Here is a 17,237-nt window from a genome sequence, read left to right as displayed (position 1 = left end):
CTCCGGCCACCTGGCGAACGGCGCCGACTCCTCCGCTCCCTCACGGACGGCAGCCGTCTCTCCACATCGTGGGCGGCCGGTAGCGAGCTCGCCCGTCCCCGGCAACTCGCTCCAGCCCACCGCCTCGAGCGTCCATGGCGGCACACTCCTCGCCAGCTCGTTGGCACCGCGGATTCACCACAGCGGCGAGGGATCTTCAGCAGCGCGTCCCTCCTTCTCCCGGGCTTCGGCACCACTGTAACGATATCAACCTTCATATTCATCCGGAAGAAGGAGGCGGGAACCGGCGGACAATCAAAAACATTTTAATAACAAAATAAACACAAACCACAACTAAAAGCCCAGGCCTGGTCCTCTCTCGTCCTTCACTGTCGTCGCTCCAGTTTTATATCCTTCCATCTCCTCCATGGGCCTCGAGACCGGTGGGACGAACAGGTGTAGTTCATCTCCAATCACTCCCCCGGCCTCGCTCCCATGTCCCTCGGCCCCGCCCCACTCGTCACAATATATATATAAAAAAAAAAAAAAAACTTAATTTCTTTGCAACTGAAAAAAGAAAGACATGAACAACTTGGATGTTGAGGGGTGAGTAAATTAGCAGGATTTTTTTATTCTAGAAGTAAACTAATCCTTTATGTCTTTCCCACAGATGTTGCTCTGTTCCCATAGAAGTTATTCCTTCGCTTGAGTCAGGAGACCGTTTAGGATAGCAGATTTGAAAGATAAAAGTTCTGTTTACACCTGACAGTTAAAAAGATAAACACACCAGTACTCACTGAAAAGTGATTGTCAAATGCATATCTAAAGTTATGCAGGGAGTGCAGGAATCCATGGATGGCAAGAAATCACCCTGGCGGTGTGAATGCTTGCGCTCTGTTCTGCTTATCAGTGAGAGGCAGTTTTAGGATTTGGCTTGGGATTGAAAGCCATGGGAGATGGAGACAAACTAGGCATTTATGATGAGCAAAGAAATGCCAATGCATGTTTTTCTCTCATTTTACTAACCTGCTCTAGAAAAAGTACAGTATAATCTACTTTAATACTTTGTTTTAAAGTTTTATGATTTGATATTTATTTAGCCTATTTCTTTTACTGGAGAAGCAGGAAAAAAATTTCACATAATCTGCACAGAAACCAAAATTAAGCAAAAATCAAATTTAGGCTAGCCCTCATGTTTTGTTTGGGGTCTGAGAGAACAAAGGTAATAATAATTTAATAGCTTTATAAATATATGTATGTAAGTTAATATTTAATGACTTTTCAAATAAAATAATTACTAAATTATGTAATTAATCAGATTAATAATTTACAGTTATGCTTTGATATAAATCAACCATGGTCCATGAAATGTAAAAAAAAAAAAAAATTGTTATCATTGATAATGAATATACTTAAAGGGATAGTTCACCCAAAAATGAAAATTTGATGTTTATCTGCTTATCCCCCTTGGTATCCAAGTTGTAGGTGACTTTGTTTCTTCAGTAGAACATAAACAAAGATTTTTTAACACAAACCGTTGCAATCTGTCAGTCTTATAATGGAGGTGAATGAGAATCACGGCTAAAACATACAATAAAACAAAAAACAATGTTTGAATAACACAGTTTTTGCAGTGCGTTCCACACCATCAGCACTAATTGGACCATGTTGACGGCTTTTTGCCAAATGTTCTAATTTTTGCCACTGTATACACAGTGTTGTCACTCACAAAAATCCAAATGCATTTTCCAAGATGTCACAAATTTAAATTCCCGAAGAAATGGGATAACTTGCACAGGTGAAAATGTGTTGTGTGTTTTTTTATGTATTAAATCAATATTACAGTTTTTTAAAACTATGGTAACTTTTTAAAGGGTTAGTTCAGCCAAAAATGAAAATGATGTCATTAATGACTCAACCTCATGTCGTTCCAAACCCGTAAGACCTCCGTTCATCTTCGGAACACAGTTTAAGATTTTAGATTTAGTCCGAGAGCTTTCTCTCCCTCCATTGAAAGTGTGTGTACAGTATACTGTCCATGTCCAAAAAAGGTAATAAAAACATCTTCAAAGTAGTCCATGTGACATCAGAGGGTCCGTTAGAATTTGTTGAAGCATCGAAAACACATTTTGGTCCAAAAATAACAAAAACGACGACTTTATTCAGCATTGTCTTCTCTTCCGGGTCTGTTGTGAGCACATTCACTGCAGTTTAGTGATATCCGGTTCGCGAACGAATCACTCGATGTAACCGGATCTTCTTGTACCAGTTCACCAAATCGAACTGAATCGTTTGAAATGGTTCGCGTCTCCAATAAGCATTAATCCACAAATGACCTAAGCTGTTAACTTTTTTAATGTGGCTGACACTTCCTCTGAGTTCAAACAAACCAATATCCCGGAGTAATTCATTTACTCAAACAGTACACTGACTGAACTGCTGTGAAGAGAGAACTGAAGATGACCGCCAAGCCAAGCCAGTGTAACGGATATGCAGTTCATCGATTCATTGGTTCTGAACTACTGAATCACGGTTTGTTGAATCTAAAACTATGCAAACCCAAAGCTTGTAGATTTTGAATTCAGGCATATAAACCCAACTCTCTCTAAACTAAATGCCTGGCCTGGCGCCAGCCTGGCTGGATTTAAATTATTTACGACACTCTGGACAAGAAATTCCACAGTCACGTGAGCAGCCTCAAAGGAGAAACGAAACACATTCCACAACACACACACACACACATAAGCACACACACACAATTTACGCTCTTTATGTAAGTCCTTAATAATATGTATTTTGAATAGGTTTGTGTGTTGCATAAAGTGGTTAATCCTGTTATGCGAGGATTATAAATTGCTGACTGTAAATTGGAAATGTTTCTCCTAATTTTAATGTTTTCAAATAGAATCATGAGTTGTAACCCTACCCCCCTGATCAGGTCGTAAAACTTTATGACCTAACAAACAGGACAGGAAAGCTAACTCTTAGAAAAGAGAATAGTAGTCACATGGACTACTTTGAAGATGTTTTTCTTACCTTTCTGGACATGGACAGTATACCATACACACACTTTCAATGGAGGGACAGAAAGCTCTCGGACTAAATCTAAAATATCTTAAATTGTTTTCCGAAGATGAAAGGAGGTCTCAGGGGTTTGGAACGACATGAGGGTGTCATTAATGGCATAATTTTAATTTTTGGTTGAACTAACCCTTTAATGTTGTGTAACACATATGTCTTGTTGTGTTAGTTTGCTAAAATCATCTGCTGAAGTCTATTGCAGATATTGATGTTCATACATAGATCTACGGCTGCAGACACACAGTCATCTTGCTGTCAAGTGCTTATGGAACAGCTCTGACCATTCCAATATGGCGGACAGCTTGCGTATAGTGGCGTGCCACTAATGAGGCATGTGTATTTATCTATGTTGCATTCAAGCTCAAATATTTAGCCCAAATGCAGAAGATGCGAGATGACTACAGTCAGCTTTGTTGCAGCTAGTTCTTTGTTGGCAGTTTGGTGTGTCACAGCTTTTGCGAGTTATGACATTTTGATTAAAAATGGGAAGTTCAATTTCATTTAAAGTAAAAAGTATGGAGGAAACAGTCACAATCAAATCCATAACATGCAATTGGAAATTATACATTTTCATTTCATTTTGACTTTTAATGGCATTTAGTTCAGTTCATTTCTGAAGGGTTCACAGCCTAAGCAGAGACATCTTCATGCTGTGTGATACCTTTTTCAATAATGAAATTCTAGGATGCTCACAACTTGTTGACTAGGAACTCCACTTTCATCCTGTTTCAATCTTTTGAGCGATCAATATTTTTCTATTTAGAGCACAGAAGACCTGTCATGCACATTTAACAACAAACTTTTGATATGATTATAAGGCCTGTCAGTCCATCTTGACAGCTACTTCTCTAAAGTTTACCTTTTTTCTTATATTGACAGGTCATCAAAAAAAAACTTTTCTTCATTTTAGCCACCCACTTCAAAAGTGAGATTGTGAAGTGATGTGAAAGATGAGCAGAGGTACTTTTATTTAAGAGATATGTCATGCTCCCTTCAGGTCATATTAACTTCATAGACCCATGAAATTTTGTGTGTTTTAAAAGCATACACTCATCCACTTCGAATTAAATGTCAAGAGAGTAGTATAGGCCTAATATCAGCTATAATTTAGCAGGCATCTGTGATTGACTTAAGTTTAAGATTACATTTTATGTAGTGTCCCTACTGTTTGTGGTCCTAATCATAAACACAACAGTGTCTATACTCAGCAAGAGGGAATTAATACACGCTGACTGAATGCAGAAGCAGCAACTAGTCTATAGCATTGATTTTTTTTTTCCTTTAAAGGGGTCATATGATGTGATTTCAATTTTTCCTTTATCTTTGGAGAGTTACAAGCTCTTAGTGCATAAAGAAGATCTGTAAAGTTGCAAAGACTAAAGTCTCAAATCCAAATTTAAAGGAGCATTGCGTAGATTCAGAAATTTCTAACCGTTACTGACACCAGTGGCCGTTAGAGGAACTGCAGCCAGTCTCATGCTCGTTCTCAGTGCGCACGCTCTTTTTTTTTTTTTTTTTACTTACGAGGAGTGTCCATGGGTGTCTGAACTGTGCTGGAGGCTGGTCGCTTCTTTCCATTCGCATTGTCCATTTGAAAACACTATTGCCGCTGCTTACTATAATGGCTGGCGTGCCGTACGGTTGTAAGCCCAAGTAGACGAGAACGTGCATGACGTCACATTTTGTGAATTTTCGCGCCAATTCGGGCCCGACTCCCCCACACACAATTGAGTCTACAGGCTGATAGAGGCAACCGTGGTGGACATTCGAGGTGTCATTCTTTTTTTTACATCATGGTTGGCTCATACATGTACAAATGAAAACTCTATCTTAAAGATTTTTTTTAAGTAAAAACCTCCACATAGCTCCTTTAAGATCAAGTGGGGCAAAAACAACTTTGCAAGGAGAGTCTGGTGTTCTGACTCACAGCCTGTAAGTATGTTTACATATTTAAAGAATTTGCCACTCACAATTCAAACGCCAGTTTTGAGGAGTGTAGAGTAGTGCTTGTTGTTTTTCATTTCTCCGATTACAAATGCAGACGTGGTTTTATGTTTATGCAGTGCGATACGCAACGCAACACATAAAAAGACAGTATAAGTCATTATAATCAGTAATTATGTCCCCACTGGATGCAGCAATCGCCGTTTATAATGAGTGCCCCGGGAACACAGCATCACGGTATGGTAAGGGGCGTAACATTTCCGTCACATGCTTGAGGTATTCTACCGGTCACAAGGCACTGAATAGCTAGCCAATCAGAGCACACCTCGCTTTTCAGAACGATGAGCTTTGTAAAAATCACTGTGTTTTAGAAAGGTGGGGCATAAAGGAGACAATAATGTACATTATATGGAAAATAATGTGTTTTTTGAATCTTAAACCACATAAACACATTGCATTACACAAAAAAACAAAATAATGTTCTGTTTAGCAACATCATATGACCCCTTTAATGTCAGGAACACCATTCAAGTGGCAGTGGTTTGCAAGTCTCTCCTAACTAATGCATGTAATTAATATAATTCTCTCAGAACCGCTTTGAGGGCTCCTCTGTAGGGATGGGACGATAACCGGTTTTATTGATAACCGTGATAAAATGTGCTGAAGGTTAGTAATATCGTTTAAAAATGAATTATCATTAAAACCGTGTTTGATTATCGCGGTTTTAATAACTCACTATTAAATCATGTCCAGCCAGCAACAGTCTGACGCAAGCGCAGCGCACAATGTTTTTTTTGTTTTTTTTCGAGAAGGAATGGCGAAAGTCAGTGACTTTTCTATGCTTTTCTATGCTTCTACACTTTTCATTGTAAGGAAGGAAATGCCACAGAATTTAATCTTTCTTTAAATTAAGTGCATAGAGTTGCTTGTTTTATTAGTTGTTTGTTGATTATTAAATATAAAACTTGCTGAAATGTTTTCAGTGTGAGCATCAACTATTTTTGAACACTTTCATCTCGTTTCAACAAAACCGTGATAATATTGATAATCGTGATAATTTTAGTCACTATAATCGTGATATTAAATTTTCATACCGTCCCATCCCTACTCCTCTGAATGCCTATTTGATAAATATCAGTGTGCATTTGTAATTTATGGAAGGAGTAATGACTAATAACTTGCTTTGTTTGCTTCACACTTGTGAATTGCTGACTCTCTTTATGCATTGCCTCTTTTGATTAACAGTTGTAGGGTCATTATCAGGTTGCAGAGTATATGGAGTACAACAAATGACTTCTTGTAATCTCTGAATGTGTAATAAATGAAACAAATATTAGTAATAATATCATGTAATTTGCACAGATCGCTATTTACTGAGGCAAAAAGCATGATGTGCTGGAAATGTTGTGAAGACCTGGCAACGAAAATACCAGTTCAGGCAGAAAACGACACGCATGCATGGGCAATAAATTTGGTTTCCAGAAGCAAACCAAAGTGACTTCTCTCATTGTGGCTCTGAGACTTCGGAATCCCATTTCCTCTATTTCCAAGCCAATACTCCAGACAATAGTTAGTTCAGTTTTAATTAAGTGCCAGTTACAATTCTGATTCAGGCAAACAGTTGCTGATTGTGAAATTGGAAATGTCTGGAGGAGTGGTTGAGGAAAGAAAGCTAATACATGCATTTATTGATAATTCAAGCATCCTTTCTGCCTTCCACAACTAAGTAATACAAATTCCTGTACTTTCAAAGTATGCATTGAGTTTGAAGAAGAACTTTCTTCTTGACTGTTGTATCATTTACATTTACATTTATTTTACATTGCTTCACTTAAAATTCACTTAAAATGTAGTTATTCTTTTAAAACACTGATAATTTAGTAATACTGTTAAATTTAGCAAAAATATATCCATTTGTCATACTGTACATTATAATGTTGTGCTGCCTAAATTCACTTTTAATTTTCATGTTTTATTTTGTTTTATTCTTAATTTATTTAAACACAGTATATAGAATTTTAAAATCTGTCCTTTATTATTAATGATGTATTATTAATACTATTATTACTAATACTGCTGCTCTTATTTATTTATTTATAATAAATAATTAAAAACTTTATAATAAATAAGTGTTTTTATAATTATCTTCAGAATCACAATGATGCAGCAATCCTTTAGTAATTTTTTGCTTTTTATGATGAACATTTAGGCATCCTTTTGATTTGACATGCTACTTTTTAGATATGTACCAAAGAAATGTGCATATTTGTTCACAGAAACAGTGCATCCATTCGTCCTAACAGACTTTGGAAACCCTTTCAGCCAAAGCTTCTAATTTTCCTCATTTTTCTTTTTCAGTTCAGGCAAATTATTTTCTCACTGCATTTTATCAGTGATGCAGTCTTAGGGGCCACATGTAAGTAGCACTTGGAGAGCTGGTATATGGCCCTCATGTGTGTCTCTCTCACCCTAACATCCTCAGGGGACCAGCATGAAAAGATTGAAAGTCTGCGACAGACATCAGAGAGTGAGGAGTAAACTTGGATGTGTTCCTGAAGGAAGCCAAATGTTGCATATTTAATCCACTCTGCCAGACTCAGAGTCCATGTGTGAATATAGCATGTCTTGCTGCTGAAAGAACCAATTTTTCTTTGTTGAAACCTTTTTTCTCACTCTAAAGTTTCTCTTATTTATGTGGAATTATTTATTTAGAATTCAAGATGAATCTGCCTAATGGATGTTTTTCTCTTTTAAGATGTTGGCTGAATGAAACGGAATGCTGGTGAATGTGCTCAGCTTTTTATATAAAACATATTTCTTGCATTTTACAATCGTCTTAATGGTACGCTTGGGGAGATGTAGTATTATGAGTGTCCCATATTGCTTTTCTTTCGTGATCCTGTCGGAGCACTAATACAGAATATTAGATTTGAGGTGAAATTGTGATCTAGCTTCTGCCGCTGTGAGGGCAGAGCACATTAGGGAAGCAGTCCTGATGATAGTCAGTACCAATGTGCATTCATCAGCTGTAAACAGCCTTGTGCTTGGGTGGAACTGTTGGGGGAATTATCTGACAGCAACAGCAGACCTATATATCGTCCCTGGCCTCGACTCATCCTGCCCACTGATATGCTGAAAATGCCATGGCCCTTTATGATTCAGCCACAGTGGAAAAAGAGCAGCAGTAATGTTCAGGGCAAAGCGAATTCATCCACCCATGGGTTATTTATTATTAATGGCTTACATTTTGTAAGAAAGAGAGAAAATGACTGCTTTAAGGGTTCTGGGAGATTTTAAATTCATTTAAAAACTTCTGGAAATGTGTCTTGGGAGTTTAACATATGAATGCAGTTGTGTGACAGTGGTGTTAAATCCACTCACCTGTACTTGAATCTTAGGTAGTTTAATAGACAGATAGATATATATCTTTATATGTATGCAACTATTCAAACGTTAGAGGTCGGATTTGAAGTCTCTTATGTTCACCAAGGCTGCATTCATTTGATCAGAAAATACAGTAATATTGTTACATATTATACCAATTTAAAATAACTGTATTTCATTTTTAATATTATATATAAGATGCAGAAATGGATCGATAGAGTTCTGAACATTAAAAAATGAGACCTAAAATGGTGCACAGGGACAATATTTTCATGCACTGTTCATGCACTTTAAGCATCCAAACAGACTGATTAACGAAATAAATTTGGCCTTTGCAATTAATAGTCTGTGAAAAGAAGAAAAGTTTAGGTGAGCATATTGGATTATTCCCTGAACTCGCTTGCCGGTAATGCTGTGTTCAAACAGTGTGACATTAATAATAAAAATATGCACCTATACATTGTTATTAATATCATTTGTTCAGCAACATTATTTTCAAGCCCACATGACTAATTAGATCCTCAGAGCCACACGTGCTCTTTAGGTCTAACAAGCTTACATAATAATCATGTTACATTTACACATGACCTTTTGATTCCCCTCGTTTTTGATATTGATCATGTTTCCTCATTTCAAAGTTAACTTGAAATTTTAATGCTGCCAAGTCTAGATTTCTTTCCACTTTTCTCTATGGCTATGTTTACCAGTCATCTTCTTTTAACAAGTGTTAGATATTAGTTGTCATCACTGTCCACATTAATGAATTTAAAGATGTTTTCGCTACATCTAGCAGACATTTTCAGCACGGAGCCATTCATTTATGCATATTAATTGTATTCTGCATAACACCAAGCCAAGAAACATTACTTTTTGCCTATTACTTTTGGATTTCGGCACCATTCGTATGTTTATATGAAAAACTCCTAATTCACAGTGCTGGAATTTTTCTACGGGCTTCTCTAGAGCTTTTTTTTTTTTTTTTTGGGCATCTACAGTGAACTGGACTCCATACATAATTTAGTTACACGCATACAGGGTCATGGGTAAAGAAGCAATATAAAATTCAAACCAACTATTGGCTCAGAAGTGTAAACCTCAGACTCAAAGAGTTATATAAAAGAAGATTACTTAGGTTGCAAATGGACTTGTGAAGTAGCGAGAAGCAAATGCCTTTTAACCTTCATAGGAGTTAATCTGGATATTTAATGCACACCTAGCTCTGCTCTGATAATGTCACCTGAGGAACGGATAAGTAAAAGGAGCAATTACAAACTGATCCAAGGACAGCCTAATGGCATTTATATTCTGATCAACAAAAGCTCACTCCCAATGATTTCACTGGTACCAAAAGTCATCTCTGCAACTGCACGTTTTGACGCTCGATATCGATTTCGAGGCTCCTTGCAAAACAGCTCTCTTTTCGGGATCAATGGAAATGTAATTTGAAAGAAGCTTCTTCTGCTCTAATGAAAAACTTTGCGAAATACATGTGGTGCAGACAGAAGTCCCTAATGGCTGGTACAGATTAAAGGAGAAGAGATTCTCCTCTAATCAGCTGTCTTTTAACTCCCACTACTTAAAGGAGCATGTAACATTTACATTAGGAAATCATGGGCTTGTCATCGTGTTATTGGAGCCCTTGTTGTGATCTGATGTTTTCTGTTTGATTTCTTCTCCAGTGCCCCTCATCACTGCAAAGGGAAATGACATGGAGAGTCCAACAAAGGTAAGATTTGACGTTTACTGTTGTGTATCTGAGTAAGACAGCAGTTCGATTTTAAATTGTAGATCTGTAACTGTTCTGTGTATCCTTCGCATGCATGCCTAAAGACCTATCATCCCTTGTTCAAGTTTAGTTTATGCAGCACTATAAATGCAAGCTTACCAATACACCCCAAATATAAATAGTGTGTGTGTGTGTGTGTGCATGTTTTTGTGACATATCAGGACACAACTCTGTATAATGACATGTGTATGACACAGGTATTACAAGGAGAGGGTGACTTATGAGTAGGGATGGGAACCGAAAACCTGTTCTTATTCAGAACCAGTTTGGTTCCGAAAATGGTTCTGGTGCAACACGTGACCAAGTGCTGTGAGCAGCCTTGCGCTGATGTTCTGAATATTCGGCGTTTCCCGTAAAGCAGCGGTTCTCAATTGCAGTCCTCGCGCCGCACTGCTCTGCACATTTTGAACGTTTCTCTTGGCGCTTCAGACATTTGTTCTATTCGAACATAAGTGCCCTGCGAAGTGGACATCACAGGATATTCAGCCATGATTCCAGTTCGAATCGAACGTAGCTATATGTTCCAATCAAAGTGCATTGAAGTGTGCAAGACATGAATTTAAATTGTATTGATTTACAGAGGTATATGATGTCACAGTTGTCCATGTTTAAAGACGCTGCACTGCACAAATCAGTGAATGAATGTTTCGATGTGAGGTAAACTTCAACAGATTTCCCCTGCTCAGGGAGTAGGGAGCAATGAACAATTGGAACACAGTTCATGCACGGAGTTCATTTCTAACGAGCTGATTATCTGAATCAGGTGTGTTGACAAAGAGAAACGTGCAAAATATGCAGAGCAGTGGGGAGCGAGGACTGGAATTGAGAACCGCTGCCGTAAAGGATGTCACGAACCGAATAACAGACACACCTCCCTGCCTCTTTAATTACTGAGCACATTGATTCCAATGACGCGCATCCACAGACTCGTTGCGTTGTCCCGTCTTTAATTGCCGAACACATTGTTTCTCACGACTGTATGTGCACTCGCGCCTTTGATAACTGTACACATCATTTTGTCTGACTGTAGCCTACATCTAACAGCAGCGCGCTGCACCTGCCGCCACTAAATGACATTGTATTTGTCCCATATTGTCATTAATATACAGACTGGCTTCAACTTGGACCACTAAATAAATACACTGCTATTGTTATTCAAGTATGAGGGTTAGATTATTTAGTGGGTCATTTCAAGAGTGATAAGCAAAGTGATAGAAAATATTTATTTTAATGCATTTTAAATGTTTAAAAATGTGGAAACCAATCATTGCATCACACCATCTCCTGACTGCATTATTATTTGTAAAATAGGGACTTTATGGAGAGTGTGTATATGTTTAACCGTTTCTATTTCATTAATTAAGGGAAATTAACAAGTGTCTCAGCCCTCAAGGGACTATTTGGCCAACAAGCTTATTCCTGCTTGAAAAGCAAAACGTTATTGATAGTGTAAAAAACATCAACTTTGAAACACATGCTGATTGATGGACTAGCATTACTCAACATTACTTACTACCTTCCAGCAACGCTACATTCAGTGAAGGTAAAATAGTAAAAAACATAGTTCATTTAAATGAAACCAGAAGCCGAACCAGAAAATTTCAAAAAGTACCCCACCCTACTTTTGAAGATCTGTACACTGTAATATATGTTGCATTTTGACATTGCCAACCTTTAAATTAAGTTGACAGTAAGTAATAAACAGTATTGAGCATTGAGTAGTTGAGTATTGTGCATTTTTTCCTTACCACTATATGGAAGCAAAATAATGACTTATGTCTTTGAAACAAAAAAGCATGCTGAATAGCACTAACTGAAAAATAATGCATTGAATTAACAGTACTTGCATTTTAATGCCTTGAATTTCCAGGGCTTGCATTGTTAGGTCCTGAAATTTTATATAGTTGTTCATTTAAGCTGTGAATATTTCAATTAAAAATATTTCACACACCTTTTCATAATTAAAAAATCAATAATTCATATTCACGTTCCAGAATTCACTTCCAAAATATTAAATCGGTTAAAAATACGATGTATAATATTCAACAGGCAAATTTCGGTCCATTTTATTTCACTTTCCAAATTCGCTTCCACAAATTCAGTGGTTAAAATTCGGAAGATAATTCGCCCTTTCACATCCGGGAGCTGCAGGAATAGCAGTAGAGCACAGAGGCATAATCTCCAACTGCTGTCAGTTGCTCACCAGCAGGTGGTGCAAGCAGCTGTTAAATAAGGCCAAAGCAACAGGTGGATTAAGTAATACAGTTACAAAAACTGATCTGCAGAAATTAAGCAAGCGCTAAGTAGAAGTTTTGATTATCGGGGCATGTGGAAAAGCTGATTGTGCGTATGTTTATTTCAACCTCTTTTCTGTTACCAAGTAAGCAGCATTCAAAGGAGATTATTATGGTGTTTTACCCAACGCTGAATTACAGAACTAACATTACATCTAAGGAAGACATATATTGCTTTCGGTTGTTTAGTTTGCCTAACTTTGTGTCATGGCTTGTGCGTCGCTGTGCTGTAATACTGGGGATCCCCTCACGTCACACTCCAGGACTCCCCAATGACGAGTAATGCGTCTCAGTCAAATAATACTGTGATATAAGACCTCAGATCTCAGAATAGATTTTATTGAGGATTATGCAAACTATATACAGGCAAGCAAATGGGATCAAAAAGAATCCAATGCGCTACATTTTCTTTATAATTGATTTCCATTACCACTGGTCTATAAAGTCGACAGTCACACAAAGATATCAATACCATGATTAGTTTTAACAATATGCAACCAATTTATATTAACATAAAAAAATGAGTTAAAAACAATCTAGGTATATTCTGAAAATGTAAACTGAAGAAATTATTGACGTGCTACCGCACCCAAGGGACCGTCTGACAATTCCACTGACTGGGTTAAAAGGTCCAATGTGTTTTAATTAAAATTTTAAATAACACAGTCAAATTCTTAATCTTGTATTTCTCATAGTGATTTTCTACAGGTGAGATTTTGCCAATACCTCCCTTCATATATTTACAGTATACAATCATTTACATATTAAAGATCCCTGGAAAGGGTTTTCATGTTCCAACAGTTGTAGTACATTGCTAGATACAAGACTGACTTACTAGGGATGGGCGTTTTCCACAAATATCACATTCGACTATTTGAGCTCACAAAAAAAAGAATATTCGAATATTCGTTTATTTAAATTAAGTTTAATGAGTCAGACATTTTTCAGCAACATTTGTTTTCGTCATTTTGAACAAGCTTACACACAATAAGCTTGAACATTACACATCGTGTTTTGTAGCTGAAAACCTTTTACAAATGCGTGCAAACAAATAAAAGTACAGATTAAAAGCAAAAAAATAATAATAAGTGAACAAAGAAAAAACGTAAAGCAGCCTGCAGCAATTAGGCTATTGTACACTTAACTTTTAAACTGTCAGCAAATCTTTTTTGCATTTTTTCTATTCTTTCAAATGTTCTTGTTAAGAAATACGGGCATGTAAACATGATTGGGGGAAAGTCGGCTCCTTAGTCTGTTAACAATAAGGCCAGCCGCGGAGAAAACGCGCTCTGACAGCACAGACGTTGTCGGGACTCACAAATAACGGTGTGCTAAGCGAATAAGTTTTGTGAATCGCTTCGTGTTTTCGTTTCACCACTGAATGGGATCCTCATCTGGAGGAATACATGGAATACATGGCTCCAGCAAGAACTGTTCCCACTCGTCTCGGCTGGACTCTCTGTAATCATCGCTGAAGTAGCCTACTGGCTCAGCCTTTTCCAGCCTTTTCCTACGAGTTGTTATTGCATCCTCTTCATCGTTGGTGACGGCGGCTGCATCCGCACCACTTGCATCAAGGAAAATGTTCTGATAAGGTTCAAATAAAGTTTTTTTTCTTAATTCTCTCATGTTTTCATCGAGAAACCTGAGATGTTTGTGCCGAGGGTCTAGGGCAGACGCGAGAAGAGGAGTTTCCACTGTATTCTCCAAGTTAGCTGTGTTTATTCGTTGCATGAGAGATGCTGCAACAATGTTCTTGAATTCGGTCACTTTCTGTGATTCTCCACGGCATATTTGAAGTACTGTAGAAGACCGCAGTTCTTAGGGGGCGTTCACTTATCGCGTCTTTTGCGCGCTCAAGTTCGTTATTTCCAATGTAGGCGCGCGGTATGCGCGCTCATAATGGAAGCGACGCGGTCGCGATGCGCACGCGATGCGCACGCGATGCGCACGCGGTGCGACGCGCCCGTTTTTTCCAGGCGCGTCCGAACAGCATCGAGTTAAAAAACATCTCAACTTTCAGAATGCCGCAAGCGCACCGCGGGTCATGTGACAAGAAGTAAACATTCAGCTTCATCCTTTCCCGTAACAACGTTGAAAGCTCAGCCAAGATGAAGGAACTGCTGATCGTAGCTGTATATGGATTGCCATTTTTAAATAAATTTAGTAGCAGAGCTACTGAAAGCGATTTTTTTTTGTGCTGCAAATCCATTTATCCTTTGCTGAAATTTCTGCGTCTTCATGGAGAGAGCGCGTCATTGTTGCTTAGCCTCAGGAGCGCTTCTGCCCGAGCACTTTGGAAAAAAGGAGAAAGCGGCGCACATAGCCTTTTCCACGCGTTATTAGGCGCGATATGTGAATGGCCCCTTATTCATTCATTAATTATTTTTAAAATAAATTATTTTATATATATATAACATGCACTTTTCCTTATTCCGTAACTTGCGTTCATATCCACATCTGTCTGTATATAGTTTGCATCATCAGTAAGATGTGAGTTTGTCTTTAAATCGCTGTCACTGTTGCGCTGAGCCACGTGTGTTCTTTTCTTTAACAGATTTCTGAGGGAAACCGCGTGAAACCTTGAGCGTTCGTTCATATTTTACATCTGCTTAACTGTCTATAGGCTATAGTTTGCATAATCATCAATAAAATGTATTCTGAGATCTGAGGTCTTATATCACAGTATTATTTGACTGAGACGCATTACTCGTCATTGGGGAGTCCTGGAGTGTGACGTGAGGGGATCCCCAGTATTACAGCACAGCGACTCACAAGCCATGACACAAAGTTAGGCAAACTAAACAACCGAAAGCAATATATGTCTTCCTTAGATGTAATGTTAGTTCTGTAATTCAGCGTTGGGTAAAACACCATAATAATCTCCTTTGAATGCTGCTTACTTGGTAACAGAAAAGAGGTTGAAATGAACATACGCACAATCAGCTTTTCCACATGCCCCGATAATCAAAACTTCTACTTAGCGCTTGCTTAATTTCTGCAGATCAGTTTTTGTAACTGTATTACTTAATCCACCTGTTGCTTTGGCCTTATTTAACAGCTGCTTGCACCACCTGCTGGGGAGCGACTGACAGCAGTTGGAGATTATGCCTCTGTGCTCTACTGCTATTCCTGCAGCTCCCGGATGTGAAAGGGCGAATTATCTGCCGAATTTTAACCACTGAATTTGTGGAAGCGAATTTGGAAAGTGAAATAAAATGGACCGAAATTTGCCTGTTGAATATTATACATCGTATTTTTTAACCGATTTAATATTTTGGAAGTAAATTCTGGAACGTGAATATGAATTATTGATTTTTTAATTATGTAAAAGTGTGTGAAATATTTTTAATTGAAATATTCACAGCTTAAACGAACAACTATATTACATTTCAGGACCTAAAGATGCAAGCCCTGGAAATACAAGGCATTAAAATGCAAGTACTGTTAATTCAATGCATTATTTTTTCAGATAGTGCTATTCGGCATGCTTTTTTGTTTCAAAGACATAAGTCATTATTTTACTTCCATACCACTATTTCTTAATAATTGTTTAATGATTTTAATGGAACCGGAATCAGAACCGGAACCGTTAGGTGGAACCGGAACCGGAATTGGAACCGGAAAATTTCTAACGATTCCCAACCCTACTTATGAGGACATAACCCATGTCCCCATTTTTCAAAACGCTTATAAACCATACAGAATGAGTTTTTTTTTGAGAAAGTAAAAATGCACAAAGTTTTCTGTGAGGGTTAGGGTTAGGTGTAGGGTTGGTGTAGGGCCATAGAATATACAGTTTGTACTAGAGAACGACCAATATAGGTTTTTCTATCACCAATGCCGATGTTTAGAGGTCAGGGTCAGCCGATGGCCGATATGTGCTGCTGATTTTTAGGGCTGATATCTCTAAGTTTTCCCCTTCATTTGCATGCTAAAATGTCACACTAATAATAAGTGGATGCACAATTTTTCTAAACTTATCATCTTTTATTGAGCACTGACTTGAACCATCTCTCAAATCTTAATTTTGTGCACTGCACGGTATTAAAATAAAAAAATTTATCCAAAGTTAACCAAACAAATCAATAAACTGACCAAGTATTAAATATATAAAACAGGTAATATATATATTGTATATATGTCATATACATATATATGTCAATCATTAACATAAAAGTTTTAAAGCATATATTAAGCAGAATTTTTCAAGTTTGTTGGAACATAAATGTAAATTAAATATACATTTAAATAAAATAAATACAGTTTTATAAATAAAAATCATTTAAACTGAAAAATATAAAAATATATAAAAATAAATAGTAGTGTTGCAAACACACTAGCAACCAGCAACATTTGTGTTTGGTATAAATGACACCAAACATCTAAAGTGCATTCTAATTTCAAACTTACATCGCAGTCTGTTCATTATTAAAATAAAGTCAACCATACATTTAAAAGGTTACACTGGTCAGTTTAAATAGACCATAGTATACCGGTCCACTCTGCTGTTATGCCAAGGACGTTTTTGCTCATGTGAAGAGGATGATCTTTTCAGTCTAGTTTACATAAAATATTATAGTTTAACAATCAGATACATTGCGAATATGGAAACATTTGGATATGTGCAGAACGAGACGTGACGTAAATACCTGATTTTTTTAAAAAACAAATAGTCCTATCGGAACGCAAAAATTCAAAATCTAATATTTTGCAGAACAGGATCAAACAAAAAAGTACTGGTCATAATACTTGTATAAAATGTTTGA

The 17,237-nt window shown here is 37.4% G+C and overlaps 1 protein-coding gene across 2 annotated transcripts in view; it reads left to right on the top strand.

Annotated features, from left to right (window-relative positions):
- Positions 1-17,237, top strand: part of b3glcta (beta 3-glucosyltransferase a) — an 86,985-nt gene that overhangs the window by 4,199 nt on the left and 65,549 nt on the right. For both annotated transcript variants that reach the window (XM_059534237.1, XM_059534236.1), the window contains exon 2: positions 10,068-10,114. In XM_059534237.1, coding sequence (XP_059390220.1) covers positions 10,068-10,114 — 47 coding nt within the window. The remainder of the gene's footprint in view (positions 1-10,067; positions 10,115-17,237) is intronic.

Source organism: Carassius carassius, chromosome 41, assembly GCF_963082965.1.
Source record: "Carassius carassius chromosome 41, fCarCar2.1, whole genome shotgun sequence".
Lineage (NCBI taxonomy): Eukaryota > Metazoa > Chordata > Actinopteri > Cypriniformes > Cyprinidae > Carassius > Carassius carassius.
The sequence above is the reverse complement of the archived record's forward strand: the minus strand, read 5'-3'. Positions and strand labels throughout refer to the sequence as shown.